At 50.0% G+C, this 22,162-nt stretch overlaps 3 protein-coding genes across 3 annotated transcripts in view; 2 read left to right on the top strand and 1 right to left on the bottom strand.

Annotated features, from left to right (window-relative positions):
* The window catches only part of Gapdhs (glyceraldehyde-3-phosphate dehydrogenase, spermatogenic), a 13,162-nt gene extending 210 nt beyond the window's left edge, over nt 1-12,952 (bottom strand). Inside the window, exons 1-10 of the mRNA XM_013351530.2 lie at nt 12,067-12,952; nt 9,002-9,224; nt 7,150-7,246; nt 6,877-6,983; nt 2,979-3,069; nt 2,776-2,894; nt 2,316-2,397; nt 1,877-2,028; nt 1,584-1,746; nt 204-301 (exon numbers count right to left, since the gene is read on the bottom strand). Coding sequence (XP_013206984.1) covers nt 204-301; nt 1,584-1,746; nt 1,877-2,028; nt 2,316-2,397; nt 2,776-2,894; nt 2,979-3,069; nt 6,877-6,983; nt 7,150-7,246; nt 9,002-9,224; nt 12,067-12,148 — 1,214 coding nt within the window. The 5' untranslated portion in view covers nt 12,149-12,952. The remainder of the gene's footprint in view (nt 1-203; nt 302-1,583; nt 1,747-1,876; nt 2,029-2,315; nt 2,398-2,775; nt 2,895-2,978; nt 3,070-6,876; nt 6,984-7,149; nt 7,247-9,001; nt 9,225-12,066) is intronic.
* Nucleotides 1-22,162, top strand: part of LOC113457658 (zinc finger protein 420-like) — a 1,205,902-nt gene that overhangs the window by 572,277 nt on the left and 611,463 nt on the right. The gene's annotated exons all lie outside the window — the stretch shown is intronic.
* Nucleotides 18,888-22,162, top strand: part of Sbsn (suprabasin) — a 6,952-nt gene continuing 3,677 nt past the window's right edge. The window contains exon 1 of the mRNA XM_005361217.2: nt 18,888-21,868. Within this exon, the coding sequence (XP_005361274.1) occupies nt 21,515-21,868 (354 nt within the window). The 5' untranslated portion in view covers nt 18,888-21,514. The remainder of the gene's footprint in view (nt 21,869-22,162) is intronic.

Below are 22,162 nucleotides of genomic sequence, written 5' to 3'. Positions count from 1 at the left end.
TACTTCTCTCGGCTAAACATGTAGCGGAGGAGTTCGACCACCCGGTTACTGTAGCCATATTCGTTGTCGTACCTGGGGAGGTGAGAAAGAAGGCAGTGTGTGTGTGTGTGTGTGTGTGTGTGTGTGTGTGTGTGCGCGTGTGCGCGCGCGCCGTGCCCTCCTGCCAACCTCTCCCACTATCTTCGGTCATCTTTCCCTTTTACCAGGAAATGAGTTTAACGAAGTTGTCATTGAGGGCAATGCCAGCCTTAGCATCGAAGATAGACGAATGGGGATCGCCGATAAAGTCCGTGGAGACTACCTAGGTGACAATTTTAAAGATGAATGTAGCAGAGTAAGGACCTCCAGGATCCCATACATTGACTCGCACACCGCATTGTCTTTCATTCATCTGGCATAGTGGATCGAGGTCTTTTGTGTTGGTGACAGGATGTGACCAAGGCAGGTGGGACTTTTGTCTTAGGGACTGTCAGAAAGGACTTAGATTAGGATAGGGGTAGGGATGACACAGTCGGTAAAAGTGCTTGTCACATAAGCGTGAGCATCTGAGTTTGGATCCCCAAAGGCTGGGCAGGTGGTGAACACCAGTAATCCCAGCATTCCAGATCCAGACCAGAGATCCCTGGGGCCAGATGGCTAGCTAGACTAGCTGAAATGGACAAGCTACCGTCACAGCTTGCCTCAGTAAATAAGTGGAGTGCAATGGAGGAAGACATGTCAGCCTCATGCCTCCACACATATCATACTACTTGTGTACCTGCACATGTTTCTCCATGCATCCACACATATACACAAGGCATATGTATATATTACCTTGGACACAGACCACAAGGCCCAAACACTGTTCCAGGGAATAATAGGTGGCATGAGCCCTGGGCCTGAAGTGGAAGGAGCTATTGACACAGACACAGAGGGTTGTAACCCTTAAGGACACAGGAGGACTTTTGGCATTGGACTGATTTGATCGGGCCCATTCAAATGATATCTTGCCAATTGTATGAGAGTGGACCTGCAGGAGCCAGTGCAAGAGAACTTTGCCAAGGTAGAGGCACTTGACAGTTTGCTTTTTTTTTTTTTTTTTGATACTGGGTCTTTTGTAGCCCTGGAACTTTCTCTGTAAACCAGGCTGGTCTCAAACTCACACAGATCTGATGCCTCTACCTCCTGAGTGCTAGGGTTAAAGGCGTGTGCCCCTGAGCCTAGCAGATGACACTTAAGAAGCCTGTTGCTTTTCCTACCACAGTGACCAGAAGTCACTCACATAACCCATAGACCATACTGTTCAAGAAAACAGTAACTTAAGACCTAACTCCTCATGGAGCTTTTACTATGTACCCAGGGCCTGGCATACAAAGGTGCTTAATACATGCTTAGCAAACAAGACACCAGTTCTTTTAAATTTTTTTTTGTTCAGGGGTCAGACACCTTTCCTGGGAGCAGACTTCTTAGTGTCATCTGCTAGGCTCAGGGGCACACGCCTTCTCACGTGTGCATAACCATGCCCATCTGGCCTGTGGTTCTTATCTTGACCCATGCAGAATAGCTCCTTGGTGAGTGGGGCTCCCCATTTCCCCAGTCCCTACCTGGTCCTCTGTGTAAGCAAGGATGCCAGCCAAGGGCCCCTTGGCTGCCTCTTTCACAGCTTCCTTGATAGCCGAGTAGGAGGTGGGCTGGGCCAGGCGGCAGGTCAGGTCCACAACAGATACATTTGGGGTTGGCACCCGGAATGCCATTCCCGTTAACTTCCTGGAGAATTTCACAGAAAGGGTGGGAGTCAGAGCCCAGGGACTTCCGCTTGCATTTTCCCCTTGCCGTGGGGCCAGTGAGGCCTCCCTAGGATCTGTCCCCACTCTAGTTGCAGAGTGTATCCTCATACCCTTTGAGCTCTGGGATGACTTTGCCTACGGCACTGGCAGCCCCGGTGGAGGATGGAATGATGTTCTGGTGAGCACCGCGTCCACCTCGCCAGTCCTTCTTTGACGGCCCGTCCACTGTCTTCTGAGTGGCCGTGTAGGAATGCACTGTGGTCTTGGAGAACAAGAGGATCAAGATGAAGCCTTCTGGCTCCAAACCTCTCATTCCTTTCTCATCTAGGTCTTGGGAGGTGGTTTAGGTATGGAAGCTAACAGGGCCACCACCCCAGACCATGGGAAGGGTGTCTGGAGGCCAGGGCCTGTCCTTGTCAAGAGTATTTCAAAAGGCACTTCTGTTGGTGGGCTTCTTCCCCAAGCCACTCTCCATGCTAACTCCATGCCTTAAGCAAGGTCTGGGAAGAAGGTGTTGGCTTCCCTGCCATCCTTCCTGCCCCAACTCACCATCAGCCCTTCCACGATCCCAAAGCGTTCATGAATAACCTTTGCGAGGGGGGCCAGGCAGTTGGTGGTACAGGATGCATTGCTGAAACAGCCATGGTGTGTGATGAGTGGCAGAACCTCCCTTCCACTCTTACTCCTACTTAACTGGGTCTGGTTTGTGAGATGCGAGGGTTGGGGAGGGAGGGTTCACTGGGGATGCCATGGGAAAGATGAAGGAGCCATTGGAAGTGCCACTGGGGAATGCTACCCAGGCACGTCGAACATTCCTCAGGGTCAGATTAACATGAGGACTCGAGACTTAGGGATGGATAAGTGGGGGTAAGTTGATGTAAAAGACCCCAGAGATCTAGTGGGACTGGGGTAGGGAGAGGGTGGGAGGAGGTGAGCACTTCCTGTGCTACAGCCTGGCATGTCTGCTGGTACCACCCACATGCTCAAGGATGGCTGTCATCCCAGGTACCTGACGATGTTCATAGAGCCAGGATTATACTCCTTCTCGTTCACACCCATGACCAACATGGGCGCATCGGGGGAGGGCGCAGTGACTACTACACGCTGGGCTCCGGCTGAGATGTGTGCCTAGTGATGGAGTACAGGGGTTAGAGTCTTCAAGCACCACTGCCCCCTCTTCCCGGACAGGCATGGGCACTCTCTCCCACTCACCGAAGCCGCCTCTGTGGACAGGTATACGCCTGTAGACTCCACCACATAGGGACTCCCTACCGAACTCCAAGGAATGTCTTTGGGATCTTTGCTGTGGAGTGGTGGGAAGGCTGTGTCAGCTTCCTTGTTTGGGTGTCAGGCAAGCCAGAGGCCTTGGTGCCTTGACCTGCTAACCCCTGTTTCCTAACTATATGTACCTACTCATTCCAGGTTAGTGCCATCTTGTAGGCCCAAACCAACCACTCACCCCTTTTTTGGGGGGGCGGGTGTTTCAAGATAGGGTTTCTCTATGTAGCCCTAGCTGTCCTGGAACTAGCTCTGTAGACTAGGCTGGCCTCGAACTCAGGGATTGCTTCTGCCTCCCAAGCGCTGGGACTAAAGGCACGCGCTACCACTGCCTGTCAACTCTTCCTTGTCTGCTAAACCTGCAGTGTCTAGATCCAGACTTTCACATCTTCATCTCGGGATTTTACTCCCTCAGGAGCCATCCTGATAATGCCAAAGGGGACCAGAGCCTTTTGTCATCCCATGTTCAGAGCACGAACCCCCAAGATGGTGAAACTGGCAGTACTCCTTTTGGGGCCCCACCTCTGACCGCTTCACCTTTTAGCCTGTTGCCATCACTCCCCAAGGACAGACACCCACGTCAGACAACAACTTGCGCGAAGACTACAGTTGAAGACCCTATGGCCAGCAGTGACCCATCATTGACAGTAGAAAGCCCCGCCCCCCAAAGGCAGTCTGTTCCTCCCCATCAGTCTACATTTTCACTTGGTTTGTGTTTGGTGGGTGGTGGTAGTGTCTGCTGCGTATCCCAGTCTGCTCAGCAAGGTCAGTGCTCCTCCTGACTCAGCCTGCAAGTGCAGGGGTTACACGGGCTCCATCATGCCCAGTGTCTCCCTGATGTTCCCACGTGTTTTCATCTGAAACTGGTCAACAAACACCTATCCTTGTGTCCAGCAAGCAAGCTCAGTGACTCCATCTGTGGGCTTGTCCCTCATGGAATTTATCATGTGACAGGGAGATTTGTTCTAATGATTGCTTCTGGCTCTACTTCTGGATCATTCCTTACCACAAGGCTGGGTCTGCCTCTGCTATAGCAATTTAATAAGTCAATGGATATTTAAACTTTTTTATTATTTATTTGTTTTGGAGACAAGGTTTCTCTGTGTAGCCTTGGCTGTCCTGGAACACGCTCTGTAGACCAGGTTGACCTTGAACTCATAGATATCCACCTGCCTCTGCTTCCCGAGTGCTGGGATTAAAGACGTGTCCTTCCACTGCCTTGCCTATATATAAACATTTTAAAATAACTTATTTTAAGTCGTGTGTGTGTGTGTGTGTGAGAGAGAGAGAGAGAGAGAGAGAGAGAGAGAGAGAGAGAGAGAGAGGTTAGTTGTTGGGCCCCCTGGCACTGTAATTACAGGAGGCTGCAAGCCACTTATGGGAGTGCTGGGAATTGAAACTAGGGTCCCCTGAAAGGGCAGTTCGTGATCTTAACTGCTAAGTTGTCTCCCCAGTACCAATCGACACATATTTAATTTTGGGGTACTGAGGAGTGGTGCCAGGGGAATACCTAGAGGGGAGTGTTCTACTGAACCACATCCCTAGTCTTGCTCTTTTTAGTCATTCTGCACACGTGCACTAAACTCTCATGAGCCTCCAGCCTCAGCTTTTTACTGTAGGAAGCTCTGTTAGCCACCACAATGCCACAATGCCACCACTGTCACTGCGACCACTTCTCAAAAAAGCCACTGTCAGGACAGTGGTGATGGCAGGCTGGGAGCACAGGCTGTAGGCTGGGAGCACAGGCTGTAGGCTGGGAGCACAGGCTGTAGGCTGGGAGCACAGGCTGTAGGCTGGGAGCACAGGCTGCAGGCTGGGAGCACAGGCTGCAGACTGGGAGCACAGGCTGCAGGCTGGGAGCACAGGCTGCAGGCTGGGAGCACAGGCTGTAGGCTGGGAGCACAGGCTGTAGGCTGGGAGCACAGGCTGTAGGCTGGGAGCAAAGGCTGCCCGGCCCTAGGTTCTGTCCCTAGTCAGCTACAGTGTGGGAACAGATGAATGCATGAACTTCCCCCCTTCTCCCGGCCACATGGCTCTTTTCTCCCTCTGCTCCATCAGCCCACACCCTTCACCCTCTGGCCCGGGGATCTTTGAACTGATGCACCCATTTTCTGGCTTTCAAGTTGTGAGTATTTCAGCAATTCCTGAAGCAGCACTTGCATTGGCACAGCCCCTCATGCCTGCAGGACTGTCCTGAAGACTCATCCACTCAGGTGCCTTGATGGGGGAAGGCAACCGTATTGCATATCATATTAGCAACCATATTGTATATCATATTAGCAACCGTATTGTATATCATATTAGCAAGTTGTCATGTGCTGTTTGGGCTCACTGAGAAGCTGACTTGAGACCCAAGCATGTTTATGTCAAGTGTTCTTCAAGACCTTGTCCAGGGATGGACTGGCCCCTCCCACCTGTGTGACAGCTAAAGGAAAGAACAGTGAAATAGCCCAGGAACGCAGTCCCCAGGGTGGAGTCTCCTATTGTTCAACCTGTGGTACCCTGGGAAAGCCCGCAAGCTCAGCTGTGAGAGAAAGCTCAGCTTCCCCAGTCAGTCTCTGCCGGATGTCGTGGGCCCTTGACTGTATGATGTCTCATCACACTCTGCTGCTGTTTGTTCTTTTACTAAAAGGGTCGCCAGCGCTGCCTGGGAACTGACTCTTATTGGGGTATCCCCAGCTGATTTCCACCAGACATTTTGAGTACCTGATTTGACATCTTGCTATATATCTATCCATCCATTCCTTGCTCTTACCTATTTTACTTTGGCTTGCCATTTATAAATTTATCCAAACTGAAAACTGAAAGTGTGGTGTCACAGGTCATTCTGCAGCAGTGTGGGAGTGGGACGCTGTGTGTCGAGGATGAGGGAGGGAGAGTGCCTCACCAATGACCAGACAGATGCAGAAGGACGTGGAGCAGCTGATAAGCTGCCACGCCAAAACTGCTCTTGCGGTCATGATTTCAAACGCAGGGCAAGCAGCTTCTATCTCCCTGACACCCCAGTACCTACCTTCCCTCAGCCCCCTCCAAGCTCCCTGTTACACCTCAACTTCAGTGAGTTAAAAGGGAAACTGAGAGTTTCCTTCCTGAGGAGCCAGAAGACCTTGTCTGGGGCTACAGAGGGCTGTGTTTCTTAGGCTTTGCAAGTAACCTAAGATGTCATTGTTTTTCCCTGAGACAGAATTTTATTACATAGCTCCAGGCTGGTCTAGCACTTGTGGTAATCCTTCTGTCTCAGCCTACCAAGTGCCAGGGTTGTAAGTGTTACTGCCTGATATATAGATTCTGAATCTATTTGTAAACAGTGGGACTTCCATCAGTAGAAGCTGTGTGATGGGGGCACTAGGAAGTCAGCCTTGCTTGGGTGTAAGGGGTGCAGGCCGGAGGTGATGACCAGTGTGGCAGATGAAGCACAGAGACACTGCAGGACGCAATGCATGGTGCATGGAGTACACTGGTAGCTGCAGCCTTATTTTGGGGTGCTGAGGAGCATGGGGGATTAGGTAGAGGAGTACCCTGGCTTGGTGGAGATTCAAAAGACTTCAGGGAATGCCGAGTCAGAACTGGCTCAATTGCCTTCGAGAGAGGTGGCTGATGGCTCAGGGGGAACAGGACATGAGGCACAGGGCACCCATATAGCCAAGAGAGCACACGAAGATGTGAGATACAAAACACTAAAGAACTATGGATTGTTCTTAGCTGTTGTTCTTAACTGTTCTAGGGAGCCAGAGACTTTCCTGAGACCCCCCTCTCTAAACAGGACCCAGAGGCATGCACAGAGAGATGACAGCCTCCCAGCCTCATGGTGCCACAGACGCTCCCTCCTTACCACTGGTACACTTGGATCTCAAGGTCATCCACAACTAGTCGTCCGTTCTTATGCTCCACACTTCCTTTGTATCTCCCATGCGTAGAGTCATATTTGAACATGTATACCTGCAGTTGACAGAGTAGGGTCCTCATCTTAGGTGGCGGAGCAAGCAACCCCAGACAGGTCTCCACCCACCTTGGGGAAGGTTCTGCAAGGCTTTCCATACAGATCTTGGAACCTCCTCAACACAAGCGCCGCTCTTGCCGGTTCTTCTCCCCATCTGCTGCTTACCATGTATTCTGGGTCAATGAATGGGTCGTTCACTGCCACCACCTTAACACCCTTCTCCATGCAGACTCGCAGAACCAGGCGACCAATACGTCCAAATCTGTCCAAGCAGGAACATGCAAAAAAAAAGGAATGGGTGTGGGGACAGGGTGACAGGGATGCCATGGTGTGAGAGTCCCACCAATGTTCATGATGAACTTTAGGCCATGGGGGGTATTAGGAGGATGAAAACCTGGGGCTGGTGAGATGACTCAAGAGGAAAAGTGCTTGCTGCCAAGCCTGACAACCTCATTTCTATCCCCGGAACCCACACGGTGGAAGAGAAGACCTGACTCCTGCAAGTTGTCCTCTGACTTATGCATGCACATGCATGCACATGCACGCATGCACACGCATATAAACACAGCTCATTTCTAATCCTCTTGTGGTATTAGCAGATGGGACTTAGAAAGTTAAGTTTAAATGAAGATAGGAGGTGAGGCCCCTGGGGTGGCATTGGTGGCTTTATGAGTAGAGACCCGAAAACTGGCTCGGACTCTATTGGCGATGCCATTAGTGCACTGCCTTAGGACTCTGCAGGAGTCCCCACCAGCAGGGAGGCTCTCACCAGTTACATCACCTCGATGCGGGACTCCCCCAGTCTCCAGACTGTAAGAGATCTCTTTTAAATGGCCCAGTATCAGGTGTCAAATGACAGCCACTGAAAACTGAGACAGCATGAAGCTCACTCGAGGAGTCTAGGTCCTTGTGTGGGTGTGGGAATCGACCACTTCTGTGTGGGCCACTGTGGGTCATCTCTAGCCCAGGTGAGATTGCTTGGCTTAACCTGCACTTTTGTTTCCTAGCCCCACCCAACCCGCTGATTCCTCTTCTTCCCTTCTTTTCCTTCTCCCACTCCCTCCGCCCTCCTCCCCTCTCTTCCCTTCCCCTCCTCCCCCTTCCTCTTCCTCTCTCTATCCCTTTTTCTATTTTCATTTTTATTTGTATTATTTGTGGTTGTGTATGCAGGGCTTTGTGTATGCTAGGCAAGCACTCAACCAGCAGTTTATATACCTTTACCCTCAGCCCTGCACGGTCTTTATTCTTCTGTTTGAGACTGGGTCTCACTGCTTTGCCCTGGTTGGCCCAGAGCTCACAGAGATCTGCCTGCCTTTGCCTCTGCAGGATCAAAGGCATGTGCTACTACTCCCAGCCTCCAGTTCCTTTTTGTATTGTTTCTGTTCTGTATTTTTGAGACAGGATCTCAGTGTGTAGCCCAGATTAACCTGGAACTCACAATATTTAGCTCAGATTGGCCTGGAATTTAGGACTCCTACTTCGGCCTCCCTAGTTGCTAGTGTTGTGGGCACACCACCATGCCTTGCTAATGTTCCCTCTTCTTACTCCTGTAACTGGCTGGGAAGCTTCACCCCTCTTTGTGTTCAATGAGATCTGTATTCCTCACCACGGACTTCCAGGATCCTCTGCCCGCCCCCCATTTGTTCCTACAGTTATGCAGATTTCCTGACTGTCCTTGAATATATGAAGCAGCCCCTCCCATGCCCAAGCACTCCCTTGCCCCACTCCCTTGAAGATTTTCCCTAGTGGCGAGATGACCAGCTGCCTTTTGTCACTCAGCCTCACTCCTGTATCTATTCCTAGAAACCTCGGGGGTCCAGCCAGTGCTGCCCTCCCTGGTCTTAGAGAGATCTGCCACTGCAGCGTGAACTCCCTCGGGTCTGTTCTGAGTGCTATCTCCTCGAAGGGAGTTCTCTGACGGCTGATGCCCCCGGACCACAGTGACGCGAGGTAGCCACAGCATCAGCCTCTGGGGCTGCTCAGCTCCAGCATCGACTCAGACATGAGGTCGACTTACCCATTGATGCCCACTGTCAGCTCTTTTGGTGGCTTTTTGGGTGGTGGTGGAGGGGGTGGTGGAACCTCTTTGACTGGCTCTACCCGGGGTGGAGGCGGTGGTGGTGGCGGTGGCTCCTCGACCTTGGGTGGTGGCTCCTCAACTTTGGGCTCAGGTGGAGGTGGAGGAGGAGGACAAGGAGGAGGAGGAGGACAAGGAGGAGGAGGACAAGGAGGTCTGATCACTGTGGGGAGCAGAGAGAGTCCAGAAGAGAGATGGTGAGCTGGGTCACGCCATACAAGACATGGACATGGATGAGATGGCTCAATGGGTAAAGGTGACTGCCCCTAAGGCTTGTGACCTGAGTGCGAATTCTGGAACCCTTGTGGTAGAAAAAGAGAATGGACTTCCACAAATTGTCCTCTGATCTCCACCTCTGCACATGTACAAAGGTGTGAGAATGCCTTATGTGGAAGTATTGGTGCTGTGCGCGCACACACACAAATGTCAATTTCTCTCTCTTTCTTTCAAAGAGGACAAAGACCTATCTTTACCACAAAGACCCAGTTTGGCTTAGAGCCCCTAGTGGCCAACTCCCTGGCCTAGTGTTTCTTTGCCAAATTTACCTAGCCCCAGAAGAAGCAGGAGAACTGAGTTTAAGATGTGTGCCAGGTAGCCGGGTATGGTGGTGGACACCTGTAATCCCAGCACTCCAGAGGCAGAGGCGGTGAATCTCTGTGAGTTCAAGGCCAGGCTGGTCTACAGACTGAGTTCCAGGACAGCCAGGACTACACAGAAATCCTGCCTCCAAAAACAAAAGCAAAACAAAAGGTTTGTGCCAGGGATTCATTCCTAAACTTCATTCTGAGAGTGTGTGTTTTTAGCAGTTCCACGAGGGCCTATTTTCTGGGATTCAGTTTCTTATTCTGCGAAATGAGGATGAAATATTGCACACATAATATATAATATATATTCCTCCCTGTCCCTTCCTTTCCCTTTTTCCTTCCCGAGACAGGGTCTAATTCTGTAACCCAGACTAGACTCAAACTCTTGGTCCTTCTGCCTCAGCCTCCACAGTGCTGGGGCTACAGCTGTGTTCCACTCTATAGGCTCCCCCCCCCCCGCCTTTTCAGTGGATTTATTTCACATAAATCCAGGACCCCTGCCTATTAGACAACTGCTCTCCCACTTTGGTACACACCCCTCTTACATATTAATATTTCTGAGATCATTGCTTGATCTGATAACAGATCTAGTTCTGTGAGCCCCAACCTATTCTAAAGATAAGACTCACCCTGGAAGGCCTCTTTCTAGAAAAAAATCAGACTTATAAGGGCAATACTGAGCTCCTCTCTCTCTCTTTCTCTCCTCTCCACTGTCTCCTTTCTCCTCCCTCAGCCTTTTTTCCTAAAGATAGGGTCTTCTCTTTGTAACCGAGCTGTCTTTAGGCTATGTACCCAAGGCCCACACTGAACACCTGGTCCCAGGGGCCAGGATTGCAGACTTGCACCAACACACCTGGAGGGAATTCTGTTCTTAGCTGCACTCAGTTAGCATTGGAAAAGTAGATGTTTCTCACTGCCCCACCCATCCTGAGAGAACAATACTAGGAGCCAGGTGGTGGGAGTTGCTACAGGCAAGGGAATAAGGCACCAGGAGGGGTTGGGGCTAGGGGCCAGTGGCCAGCTTGTCTCTCTTCCCCGACCTCTCCCTGCTCCTCACACCCAAGGCCTGGCAGTGGACTCCAGGAGTTTCCAACTGGACCAAGAATCTCTCCACACTGCCTCCACACTGGAGGTAGCAGTGACCTTGTGCTCCCTGGTGACCTTGAGGATATTTGTTTCTGGAGTTTCTAGGTCTGTGCACACCATGCACACAGAGGGGGAGGTTTGGGCCAGTGAGGTGGGTCAGAGGGAAAAGGTGCTTGCTGCCAAGCCTGGTGGGCTGCTTGGACCCCTGCCCCACATGGTGGAGGGAGAGAAGCGCTCTCCTGCGGTGTCCTCTGCCCCACGCTTATGCTGTGGTTCACACTGCCTCCCTCTCCCAGATAAAATGTAAAACCTAAACCAAGAGAGAGAGGTTTATTCCTTTAGAGTTCAGGGTGGGACTGTGTGCTCACCCAGAAGCCATTCAGAGCACAGCGCTGCCCCCCCACACCATCACACACACCCACTCTCTCCAGAGGGGGAGTGAAGCTGGGGGCCACAGAACAAGCCAATCCCTGCTGTCCACCTGCTGTCTGCTGCTGTGTCCTGAAGCCAGGGTCCCCTACACACCCGCCCACTTGTGGGAAGTGAGGACACAGGAGTGAACTGGGGGTTGCCCTCCCAGAAGCCGTGGCTTCCTCTGGCTTGAGTACCTGAACAGCACACATGTGCACACACCCTCTGGCTGGGGTTGCCCAGCATCTGGCAGCGAGACTGCACAGAGTCCTGAGGTCCTGGGAGAATGTGCCATGCCTTGGCTGGGAGGCTGGGAGGCTGGGAAGTGGCTTGCTCTCTGTTGACCTCTGCTGGCCTCCATAGAATGGGGGACAGAGAACACCCAGACCCCACCTGGTGTCTGTGAGGTGTGAACACGTGCTTCCAGGAGTCAGGAAAGACCTGGAGGGCAGCAAGCACCCTTGCTCTCTGCAGTCCACTGATGACCAAGCCCATCAGCCCCTTTGTGGCCAGCCACCAGGGACATCAGTGAAATGGGGGAAACACACCCACCTAGCCCCTTTCACAAATGCTCTTGGTCACCCATTCCTCTCCTCCCGGCCTCCCTGCCCCATCTTGGCCTCTGCTTCTCCCCTTTGCACTGTTAGAACCCAGAGCTCAGGCAGTTCTGGGGACAGGGTTCCCAGCCTCCATCTGCATCCCAAGCAGATGGGAAGGAATGAGAGGGAGTGGGTGAGGGAAGGGAAGGGCTCCTGGAGGAGAGAGGCCTGGCAGCTGCCTGAAGGGCCCACCCCTGGCCTGCTCCTTCAGGGCACCTAGCAGTCAGCATTCTGGTGGAAGAAGGGTGTCAGGACTCTGAACATCCAGTGTGAAGGTGTACTGACTCCCACACCACACTTTGCTCCTCTTCCCAGGGTCACCCCTAAAGGCTCTCCTCACCCGGGCATGGCTGCCTCAGTAGCTGGACAACAGTGACATTGGTGAGGACGATGTCACGTTTCGACATGGCCTAAGGTCTCATGGCCTGGCTTCCTTGGGCCCCTCTGAGATGGTACTGAGGTGTGAGGCTCCCAGGGGTTGTTAGTGTTTCCAGAGCCTCTGATGACGTCACACTGTTCAGTGACATCACAGAGGGAGTAGTGTGCAGGCTGGGGACCTTGGCCCACCAGAGGCCTTTTGGGAATCTCATGCTGAGTATTTCCAGGCCTCCCCTTGGCATCCAGAGTGGAATCTTCTGGGTTCACTCAGGTGCTTTGGCTGCTGTCCCCCTTCCTCCCTCCCCTGTTCCACCTGCTCCATGGTGTCCTGAATCTCTGAGGTGTTTCCCTAGCTCTCCAGGAGTCAGGCAGGACCTAGAAAGCCCCTCCCAAGTCTCCCCTTGGCTGCCTGGGTTCCCAGGGGCTTAAGCGTGGCTCTTCTCACCCAGGCGGAGAATAGGAAGGAAATACTGTAAGATCCAGAGATCTGGGAGGACAGCAGCGAAGCAGTATCTCCCCGACATGACGGGACTGCTGTGCTTCTGAACTCACAGCAGGCACAGTTGCCTCCCAAGAGCAAGGCAGTCAACATTCTCACGGACGGGGGAGGGGCTCATGAGCTCCAGCTGGCTCAGGAGCTATGGACAGGGAACAGAAAAGTCAGTTTTCCTTAGTATCCTATGCCAAACACTGCAGAATGAGTTCACACCCATGAATCTATTGGCAGAACAAATGGGTGTGGGCTTAAAAATAGAGATCGATACTCAGGTGGGTCGGTAGGTAGATGATAGATAGATAGATGATAGGTAAATAGATGATAGATGATAGATAGATGATAGATAGATAGATAGATAGATAGATGGATAGATGATAGGTGGATAGATAGGATATGAGGCTGTAGAGATGGCCCAGCCGTTAAGAGCACTTGCTGCTCTAATAGTTGACTTGGCTTCAGTTCCCAGCACCCACATGGTAGTTTACAACCACCTGTAACTCCAGTTCTGGAGGGAGGGATCCACCGCCCTCTTCTGGTCTTTTCAGATACTACACCCATGTGGTGCACATACATGCAGGCAAAATACTCTTATGTAGATGGAATTTTGAGGGGGGTACCAGCTCACAAAAAATGATGCAGATACTTGTTAATTATAAGAGTGTGGCCTAAGCTTAGGGTTGCTTATAATTAGCTTCTATACCTTATTTTAACCCATATTTTTAAATCTATGTTCTTCCATGCACTCATTACCTCATTTCCATTATTCCCATCCTGGTTATCCTGTATCTGGCTCAAGACCCCGCCTGCCTCCTTCCTAGAGTGCACTCTGTCCAGAAGTCCCTGCTATACATCCTGCCTAGCTATTGGTCATTTAGCTTTTTATTAAACCAAACACAATGTAAAGAAATATTCCGCAACACTCGTATGTATAAAATAAAAATAACTTTAAAAAATGTCCATGAAGTTGGTAAAGGATGGGAGGTGGAGAGGATCTGTGAGGAGTCAGGAGGGAGGCATGGATGAACATGATCAAAACACGCTTTATGCACATAGGAAATTCTTAAAAAAATAGTGTACACACACAGACACACGCACACACACAGATACACACAGATACCTACACAGACACAGAGACACACACACAGATACACACACTCAGACACACACAGACACAGATACACAGACACACATGAGACACAGACACACAGACACAGACAGACAGGCAGACACACACACGCAGCCAGATGTGGCAACATGAATCTCTTGTCCTAGAAGCTTGTGGGCCTGCTAGCCCGAATGACACAGCTCTGCAGAAGGAGTGGAGACCCTTCCTCCACAAAGTCACCTACACACTCTGAAAGGGTAGGTGGGGCTTTGTCTCATTCTCTATGTCCCATTGACGACAAGTGTGTGTGACTCAAATCCCATTCATTTATGATGTGTGTGCATGTGCACACGAGTGGTGGCCAGATGATGACACTTGGGAGTAAGCCCTCTCTTTCTGCATGGGTCTTGGTGATTGAATTCTGAACCCATCACGCCTGGTAGCAAGTGTCCTATCCAGCTTCATGGGGTCTTCAACCCCATGTTTAACTTAGAGGTTATTCACTTCATAAATAAAACACCTTTGCCTTGCAGGTTTTTTTTATTAAGGGAAGGAAGTGCTCATTAACTTTTATTTTAAACTTTATAATTCACGATATATAAATATATATATATGTATATATATATATTTAAAGCTTTAAATAAAAATTCCCTGTTACTATTATGGGTTCAGTTTTAGGCTACAACAAGATGCAAATATTGCACCCACATTGGTCACAGGGTATTTTTTCCTCCAGGGTTCTGATTCTGGCCGGTGGACCTGAGGAGGTGACTTTGGCTAAGGGCCTTTGCTCAAGCAGACAACCCCCCCCAATGGCTCACAACCCCATAAAACCCTAGCTCCAGGGTAGCTGACACATTCTTCTGGCCTCTACAGGTACCTGCTCTCATATGGGCACGAATTTACACTCATATATAAATAAATAAAATTAGAAATATATTTGTAAATATGAACATATAAATTATCTCCATAAATTATAAACATTAATAAAATAGATTAAAATATAACAGCTTTTAAAAAAATTTAGGTTGAGGTTCAGTGACAGAGAACTTACCTTACGTGCCTAAGAAGCTATCTGTTATATTAAGTGTGTGACCTATCTGATGTCCACACCTTGGTTTTTATTCCTGCCTGGATGTAGGGTGCTACAAGCCACATTATACAGTAATTGATCAGCTGTCTTTTCACGAGTGACTCATGAAAGCCAAGGGCTTTGGTGAAGGTTTTTAAACCAAATGACAAGGTTTTTTGGCGTCATTGCTTTGTGAATGAGTGACTGTCCTTTGACTTAGACATTTACTGTAGCTAACTCCCTTTCTGTTACATATTTGGGAATTAATTCCCATGGTTCAGAACTGCTTCATGTAAAAATAGTACCCACTGCCAGGCTCTGTTCCTCTCTCCTAGGCACTGCAGAGATCTGCCTTCCTGCAGTCATCTTTCGCAGCAGAAGCTTGGTCAGCGCTTAGGGTCCAGGTAGAGAGGCCCCATCTAAGATGTCCACACATCTCCAAGGACACAGAATTACTTCCTATCCCAGCTGCTGCTCTGGTTTTACCCCTTGACCAGTACGGCTGATAACAGCATAGCCCAGAACTGACAATTTAGAGGCCTGGGTCTCTTCTTGGCTTAGAGCGGTAAGTCTAACTCCAGACCTAGGACCATAGAAACTGCAGCCTCTGGCGAATCATATCATGGCGAATGTGCTAATCAGATCAAGAGCCCTGGCTTCTCTCTGATTGTTTACGTAGGTTGCTTGATTACCTGATTCCATGCATGCTGTGAGAAAAGAAGAGGCATGATGATTTAAACAATCTGTGCCCTATTCATAATTTTACTGAATAAACCTTGTGGCTCTTTACAAACCACCCGAGAATGTAGCATGTGCACTAACCTTCCCTCCAGAATCCCCTGAGGATTTATTTACTTATCTTCCTAACTAGCTTTCTCCACTAGGAGTTCACTGGATGTGCACTAGCCACTCCCATCTTCGTGCAGACAATCAGGGTCTGTGTTTTGTGTGTGTGTGTGAAAACCCTTATCTGATTTTTTTTAAAATTGATTTTTATTGAGCTCTTCATTTTTCTCTGCTCCCCTCCCTGCCTCTCCTCTCCCCCTCAACTCTCTTCCAAGGTCCCCATGCTCCCAATTTACTCAGGAGATCTTTTTTTTCTACTTCCCATGTAGATTAGATCTATGTATATCTCTCTTAGAGTCCTCATTGTTGTCTAGGTTCCCTGGGATTGTGAATTGTAGGCTGGTTTTCTTTGTTTTATATTTAAAAACCACTTATGAGTGAATACATATGATAATTGTCTTTCTGGGTCTGGGTTACCTCACTCAATATGATGTTTTCTAACTCCATCCATTTGCCTGCAAAATTCAAGATGTTTTTTTTAACTGCTGTGTAGTATTCCACTGTGTAAATGTACCACATTTAACTTATCCATTCTTTGGTCAAAGGGCATTTAGGTTGTTTCCAGGTTCTGGCCATGACAAACAATGCTGCTATAAACATAGTTGAACACATGTCCTTGTGCCACGATTGAACATCCTTTGGATATATACCCCAAAGTGATATTGCTGGGTCTTGAGGAAGGTTGTTCCCTAATTTTCTGAGAAATCACCACACTGACATCCAGAGGGGTTGTACCAGCTTGCACTCCCACCAGCAATGCAGAAGTGTTCCCTTTTCCCTACAGCCTATTCAGCATAAGTTGTTATCAGTGTTTTTGATCTTGGCCATTCTTAGACGTGTAAGATGGAATCTCGGAATTGTTTTGACTTGCATTTCTCTGATGACTAAGGATGTTGAGCATTTACTTACTTATCTGATTTTTTTTATGAGACAAAATTATTCTGGCCCTGGAACCTGCTAGGGCTGGGGAATTGCTGGTTTTAAGGGTATACATTACTGGGAGCATTTGTAATGGGTAGAACAAGAGACCAAGGGAGAACAAGGGGGAACAAGTGGGAACAATGAGAATGATGGATTGAAGGGAGAAGAAGAAAGAAACATGAACAGCTGGGTTCTGTTGTGAGAAGACTTCTTTACCCTCAGATTTTTATCCCCCCTTCTCTTATCATAGCGTCTTTAATTGAACCTACTTTAAGGCTCCCGTTAGTAGTGGGGTGCTGGAGATTGAATCCAGGTTCTCACAGAGGCTGAGCGTGTGCTCTGCTGTGGACCCATACTCCAGCCTACACATACCTTAGACTGCAATGACTCCTGCCCATCAGTGATGGGGAAGAGATGGAGCTGGAGGAGGTGTGGACACAGGTATAGTGAAGACTCTCAGTTTGCCAAATACCATGTCAACAGTCTTAGCACTTGGGAGGCTAATGCAGGAGGATTTCTGTAAGTTTGAGGCTAGCCTGGACTACATAGTGAGATCCTGTATCAGAACAAACAAATAAAGAAACAAACAGGACTGGAGAGATGGCTCAGTGGGTAACAATGCTTACTGCTCTTCTAAAGGATGTGGGTTTGATTCCCAGCACCAACATGGCAGCTTACAATCTTCTATAACTCTAGTCCCAGAGGATCTGATGCCCTCTTCTGGCCTCACACAGGCCCCAGGCACACACAGACAAACATTCATATAAAACACCCATACATGTAAAATAAAAAAATAAAATAAAATATTAAAACAACCAAACCCATCCATGCAATATCTAGGAAGCATGGGTGGATAGGTGTTTCTGTGTGTGAGCGGTGAACACGTTAGGTCTCCCGTTTCCTCAGTTTCTTTTCTTTTCCCTTCCTTGCTGGAGTCAACTCCAGGCCTTGGGGATGCTAGGAAGTTTCCTTCCACTGAACTCTCCAGTGAACTCTCCCTCAGGTTATTGTGTTTCTTCTCACCCCACATCTCTATGTTTGAGGTCAGAGGACATCTTGTGGGAGTTGGTCCTCTTCTTCCAACTGTGGGCTCCAGGAATTGAACTCAGCTCCCGAGGCTTCGCAGCAATCACCTGCTACCAGCAAGCCAACCCTCAGCTCTCGTGTATCTTCTGGTCCCCAGTCCTAAAGCAATCGCTAAGCCATGTCTGGCTGCAGCTCATTGTTTGCCTTGTAGTTTTCCTGTATCTGGCACCTAGTGACGCTCTCTTCCCTGTCATCCCTGCTGGCTGTGTATTCTGGAGGCGCTGCATCCACAGGTGTCCCTCAGCACTTGGCACAAACTGGGCCTTCTTTTAAGACAATGTTTATTTTATCCTGCATGTATGTCAGTGTGCTGTTTGCATTCCTGGTGTCTTTGGAAGCCAGAAGAGGATGTTGATTCCCCTAGACCTGGAGTTACAGATGAATGTCAGTCACCCTATGGGTGCTGGGAACCGAACTCAGGTCCTCTGCAAGAGTAGTCAGTGCTCTTAGCCACTGAGCCCCCTCTTCAGGCTCTCTCTTCTTCATTTCTTGAGACAAGATCCCATGATGTGGTTGAAGCGTTCCTCAGAGTTGCTGTGATCCTCCTGCCTCGGCCTGCTGGGTGCTGGGATTACAGCCACATGCTACCATGCCCAGTTTACAGAGCAGCTTTCAGGAAGTGTCCAGGCAAAAGCAAGGTGAAGACGTCCCCTCAAGCCCCAGGCCTTACTTGTATTTTAGTGACTCACTGGCAGGCTCCTTCCCCTGCAGGGCCAGTTGACACGCAGCTGTGACCAAGGTGGGTGTGGGGTTTTGTACAGGGAGGAGTCACTGTCCTAGAGAGAAGGGTGGAAGGCCCAAAACTCATACAATGACATAACCTCTTCCTTCCCCAAATCCCCATGGACGCTTTCCATGGGTTACACACAGAGGTCTCCCCAAACCAAAGCCAGATCTACATTACGTCAAAAAATAGCCATGGGACAAGAGTCAGCAAAGCCATATCCTGCTTGGATGGCCCTAGAGAAATAAACTAAAAATAACCTGGGGGGAGACAAGCATGAATCTGTAATTGCAGCTGAGGCAGGAGGATCATAGGATCATGGCCAGTCTGGTCTACAGAGTTGAGTTCCAGGCCTTCAAAGTGAGATCCTCTCTCAAAAAGTAAACAAAATGAGTAAAATTGTTTGGGGGTATAGATAACCTTGCAGACACTTGCCTAGCATGTGTGAGGAAGTTTTTCTTAGTATGGTGACATACCTGCCTCTCAGACCCTGTGAGGCTTAGGCAGGCAGATTGAGTTCTGCACTAGCCTGAGCTACATACAGAGATCCTGTCTCATAAAACCAAAGGCAGAGCCACATCAAAACATCTTGCGCTGTGCCAGATGTAGGCATGGTGGTTCTTGCCTGTAGTCCTAGTACTTGGGATGCTGAGGCAGGAAGATTGCCATGCGTTCGAGGTCAGCCTGGACTACAGTATGAGGCCCTAGGCTAAACAAAACAAAAATGACACACAGCTCCCTAGGATCTGATGTCAAGAGTCTTGAGATGTTCTCCCAGCAGCTGCTTCCGATCAATGTCCTGTGTCCATCTCCTTTTCTAACTGTGGCAACCCTGGCCTGAGCTGGGGAGCCCCAGGCAGTTCCTTTGCAGGGGGGTCTGGGTAAGGCACTCACTGTGATATCCTTGGATGGGCAAACACCCTGTGTGAACATATACTGAAGTGTGATGTTCCAAACCCTGAACCTTTTCCACTGGCATCAAAGAACCAGCACAACCAGGTGGCCAGAGGCTGCTGACAGCAGTTAAAGAGAAAGATGAGACTTCCTGAATCCGGTGGCAAATGGGAACAGAAAGCTGAGAAGAAGGGCTGATAGAGGGAGAGAAGGATGGAAAAGAAAGTATCACATGGGGTGTGTGCCTGCAACCCCAGCGCCCAGCTGTGGCCTCGGAAGGATCAAGAATTCAAGGCCAGCCAGCCTCTGGTTCTGGGCTACATGAGACCCTACCACAATAGAACGTAGAAAAGATAGGATACCTTGTCAAAAGGGGAAGGGCCAACCTATCTATCCTGTCACTCCTTTGCTTGGCCTTTGATTCTCCATCATTTAGAGATGCTCCTGGCTGAGGGCCACACCCCAAACTGCCTAGAGATCTGCCTTTGTCATTGGAGTGTGAAACTGGGAAACAGATCCACTCTGTAGAGGGGCCCAATTAGCCACCTTTTGCTGTCAGAGCTAGGGAAGGCAGAGGCTCCAGGGTCCCTAGTCCTGGGGATGTTAGGTTCTGGGTGTGGCTACTGTTTCTTTAAAAGGGGACCACCTCATGCCCCGGTTTGAAGTTGAAATACACGCGCTGATTCTCAGCCACACCTGGCACCCACACACATAACTCTACCACCTCCACGGGCACACACCCTCTGCATTCCTCCGTGCCTGACCGTCCCACTATTACCCCTTCGTTTAGCCTCACTGTTGGCATTAAAACCTAAATATCTTCGCCCCACTGTTCCCCACCCGCTGGCTCTTGTTTGTCTCCCTCTAATCTAGGGTAGGCACACCATGGATGATCCACCAGCCACTACCTGCCCTTCCTTCTAATGCTGGGCTTCGACCCCAGCCCAGGCTCCTAGCTGCTTCCCCCAGTAATCTGAATCTATAGGGCAATACTTGGGGCTTCAGGTCCAGGCATTGGATGCCCCAAGGGAGGAAGGAAAAGGTCCTGGCCCCCAGCCCGTATGTTTGAGACAGTTGCTGTTGCACAGGTCTTTGAGCCTCTCCCCAGGGTTGCTTCAACCGGCTTTTCAGGTACCACTGCGTCCTCTCCCAGCGTGTGACGATCAGCCCCCCTGCCCTTGCCCATGGGCTGGGAGGAAAGAGGCCTGGATTCTGTCATGAACATGTGATCCTGGTTCCAAAATTTGCAATCATCTCCAAAAGACCCCATGCAGTTTTGGAGACCCAGGTACCCCTTCTCTCCAGCATCCTGTGAGATGGGCTCAGGCTTGGACTATCCCTTTGGTTTCTAACCCATCCATCTATGAATACTTACTGAGCCCCAGTTATTGTCCCCCAAGTTGGGAATGTAGAAGTATCCAGCACAAAGGGCCTGTTTGCTGGAAGTGTACAATCTGGCAGGTGAGAGATTGTTAAAAAACTAAATCCAATTTAAGATTGTGATAACTACTATGGAAACAGAAGGATGATGTCACCGGGCATAACAGTCATACCTGTAATACCACACTGTGCCTGGGGGTGGTCAGGCAGGCCCTTCTGTGATGCTGGCCATTTGAGCCAGGTGTGGAATGCGTGGAGCCATTAAGGTGACACTCCAGCTTCCAGGCACAGGCAAATACGTCATGCAGTAATGAGAGGGCTATGGGAGGAGCTGGGAGAAGGGCCATGTAACTGGAGCAGAGAGAGGGGGTGGCAGAGAGACCCCCAAGAACAAAATCGGGTAACTCTCTCAGTTCCTGGTGTTCTCTCCTCCTCCCTGACTGCTTTCCATGTTTCCAGAATTATCCAGCTGGGCAAGCTGTATGTTTAGGTCTCTAAGGGAGCTGACAGGGTGGTTTGGTGGGTTCCTGAAGGTGGACTCGGGAGCAAGGAGGATGACTGTTGGGGGAGGAAGGAAAACAGGGTTGAGCAGGGCAGAACCCTATACTGGGGTGGAGGGCCTGAGCAGGTCAAGGAGTAGAGATGCTAGCTAGAGTCTTCTCTCTCTATGACTCACCCTGTTTTCCTCTTCGTCCTTCTCATTGCTCAACAGCAACTGTCTTTGGGAAACACCTCCCTGACTGGGAACTAAGTCACAGCCTCACAGGGGCAATTGAGTCATGAGGGGTGGAGAAGAGGGAGGGAGGCAAAGGATAAATAGCGGCCTCACTTCTCCGGCTCCTCTCTGCACCCTCCCCGCCTTTCCAACAACATGCATCTCGCCAATTCGCTTAGGTCCTGCTGCCTCCTACTGCTCCTGGGGGCTCTGCCAACATGGGCAGCCCACGATGATCCCCTTGAGAAGGTTATAGAAGGGTTCAGCCGAGGGCTGAGCAACGCAGAGAGAGAGGTGGGCAAGGCCCTTGAAGGCATCAATAATGGAATCACTCAAGCTGGAAGGGAAGTGGAAAAAGTTATTAATGGACTTAGCAACATGGGGAGCCAGGCTGGCAAGGATTTGGACCGTGGCTTGGACAAGGTAGCCCATGGCATCAACAATGGCGTCGGACACGCAGAAAAGGAAGCAGAGAAGTTAACCCATGGGGTCAACCACGCCGCTGGACAGGTTGGGAAGGAGACAGACAAAATCATCCATCATGGGGTCCATCACGGGGTCAACCAGGCGGGCAATGAAGCAGGGAGGTTTGCTCAGGGGGCCCACCATGGTTGGGGGCAGGCTGGAAATGAGGCTGGGAGGTTGGGACAAGGGGCTCACCATGCTCTTGGTCAGGGTGGGAAGCAGACAGAAAAATTAGGTCAAGGGATCCACCATGCTCTTGGTCAGGGTGAGAAGGAGGTAGAGAAGTTTGGTCAAGGGGTCCACCATGCTCTTGGTCAGGGTGAGAAGGAGGTAGAGAAG

The sequence above is a fragment of the Microtus ochrogaster genome, linkage group LG4, assembly GCF_000317375.1.
Source record: "Microtus ochrogaster isolate Prairie Vole_2 linkage group LG4, MicOch1.0, whole genome shotgun sequence".
Lineage (NCBI taxonomy): Eukaryota > Metazoa > Chordata > Mammalia > Rodentia > Cricetidae > Microtus > Microtus ochrogaster.
This window is presented reverse-complemented; position numbering and strand designations above follow the sequence as displayed.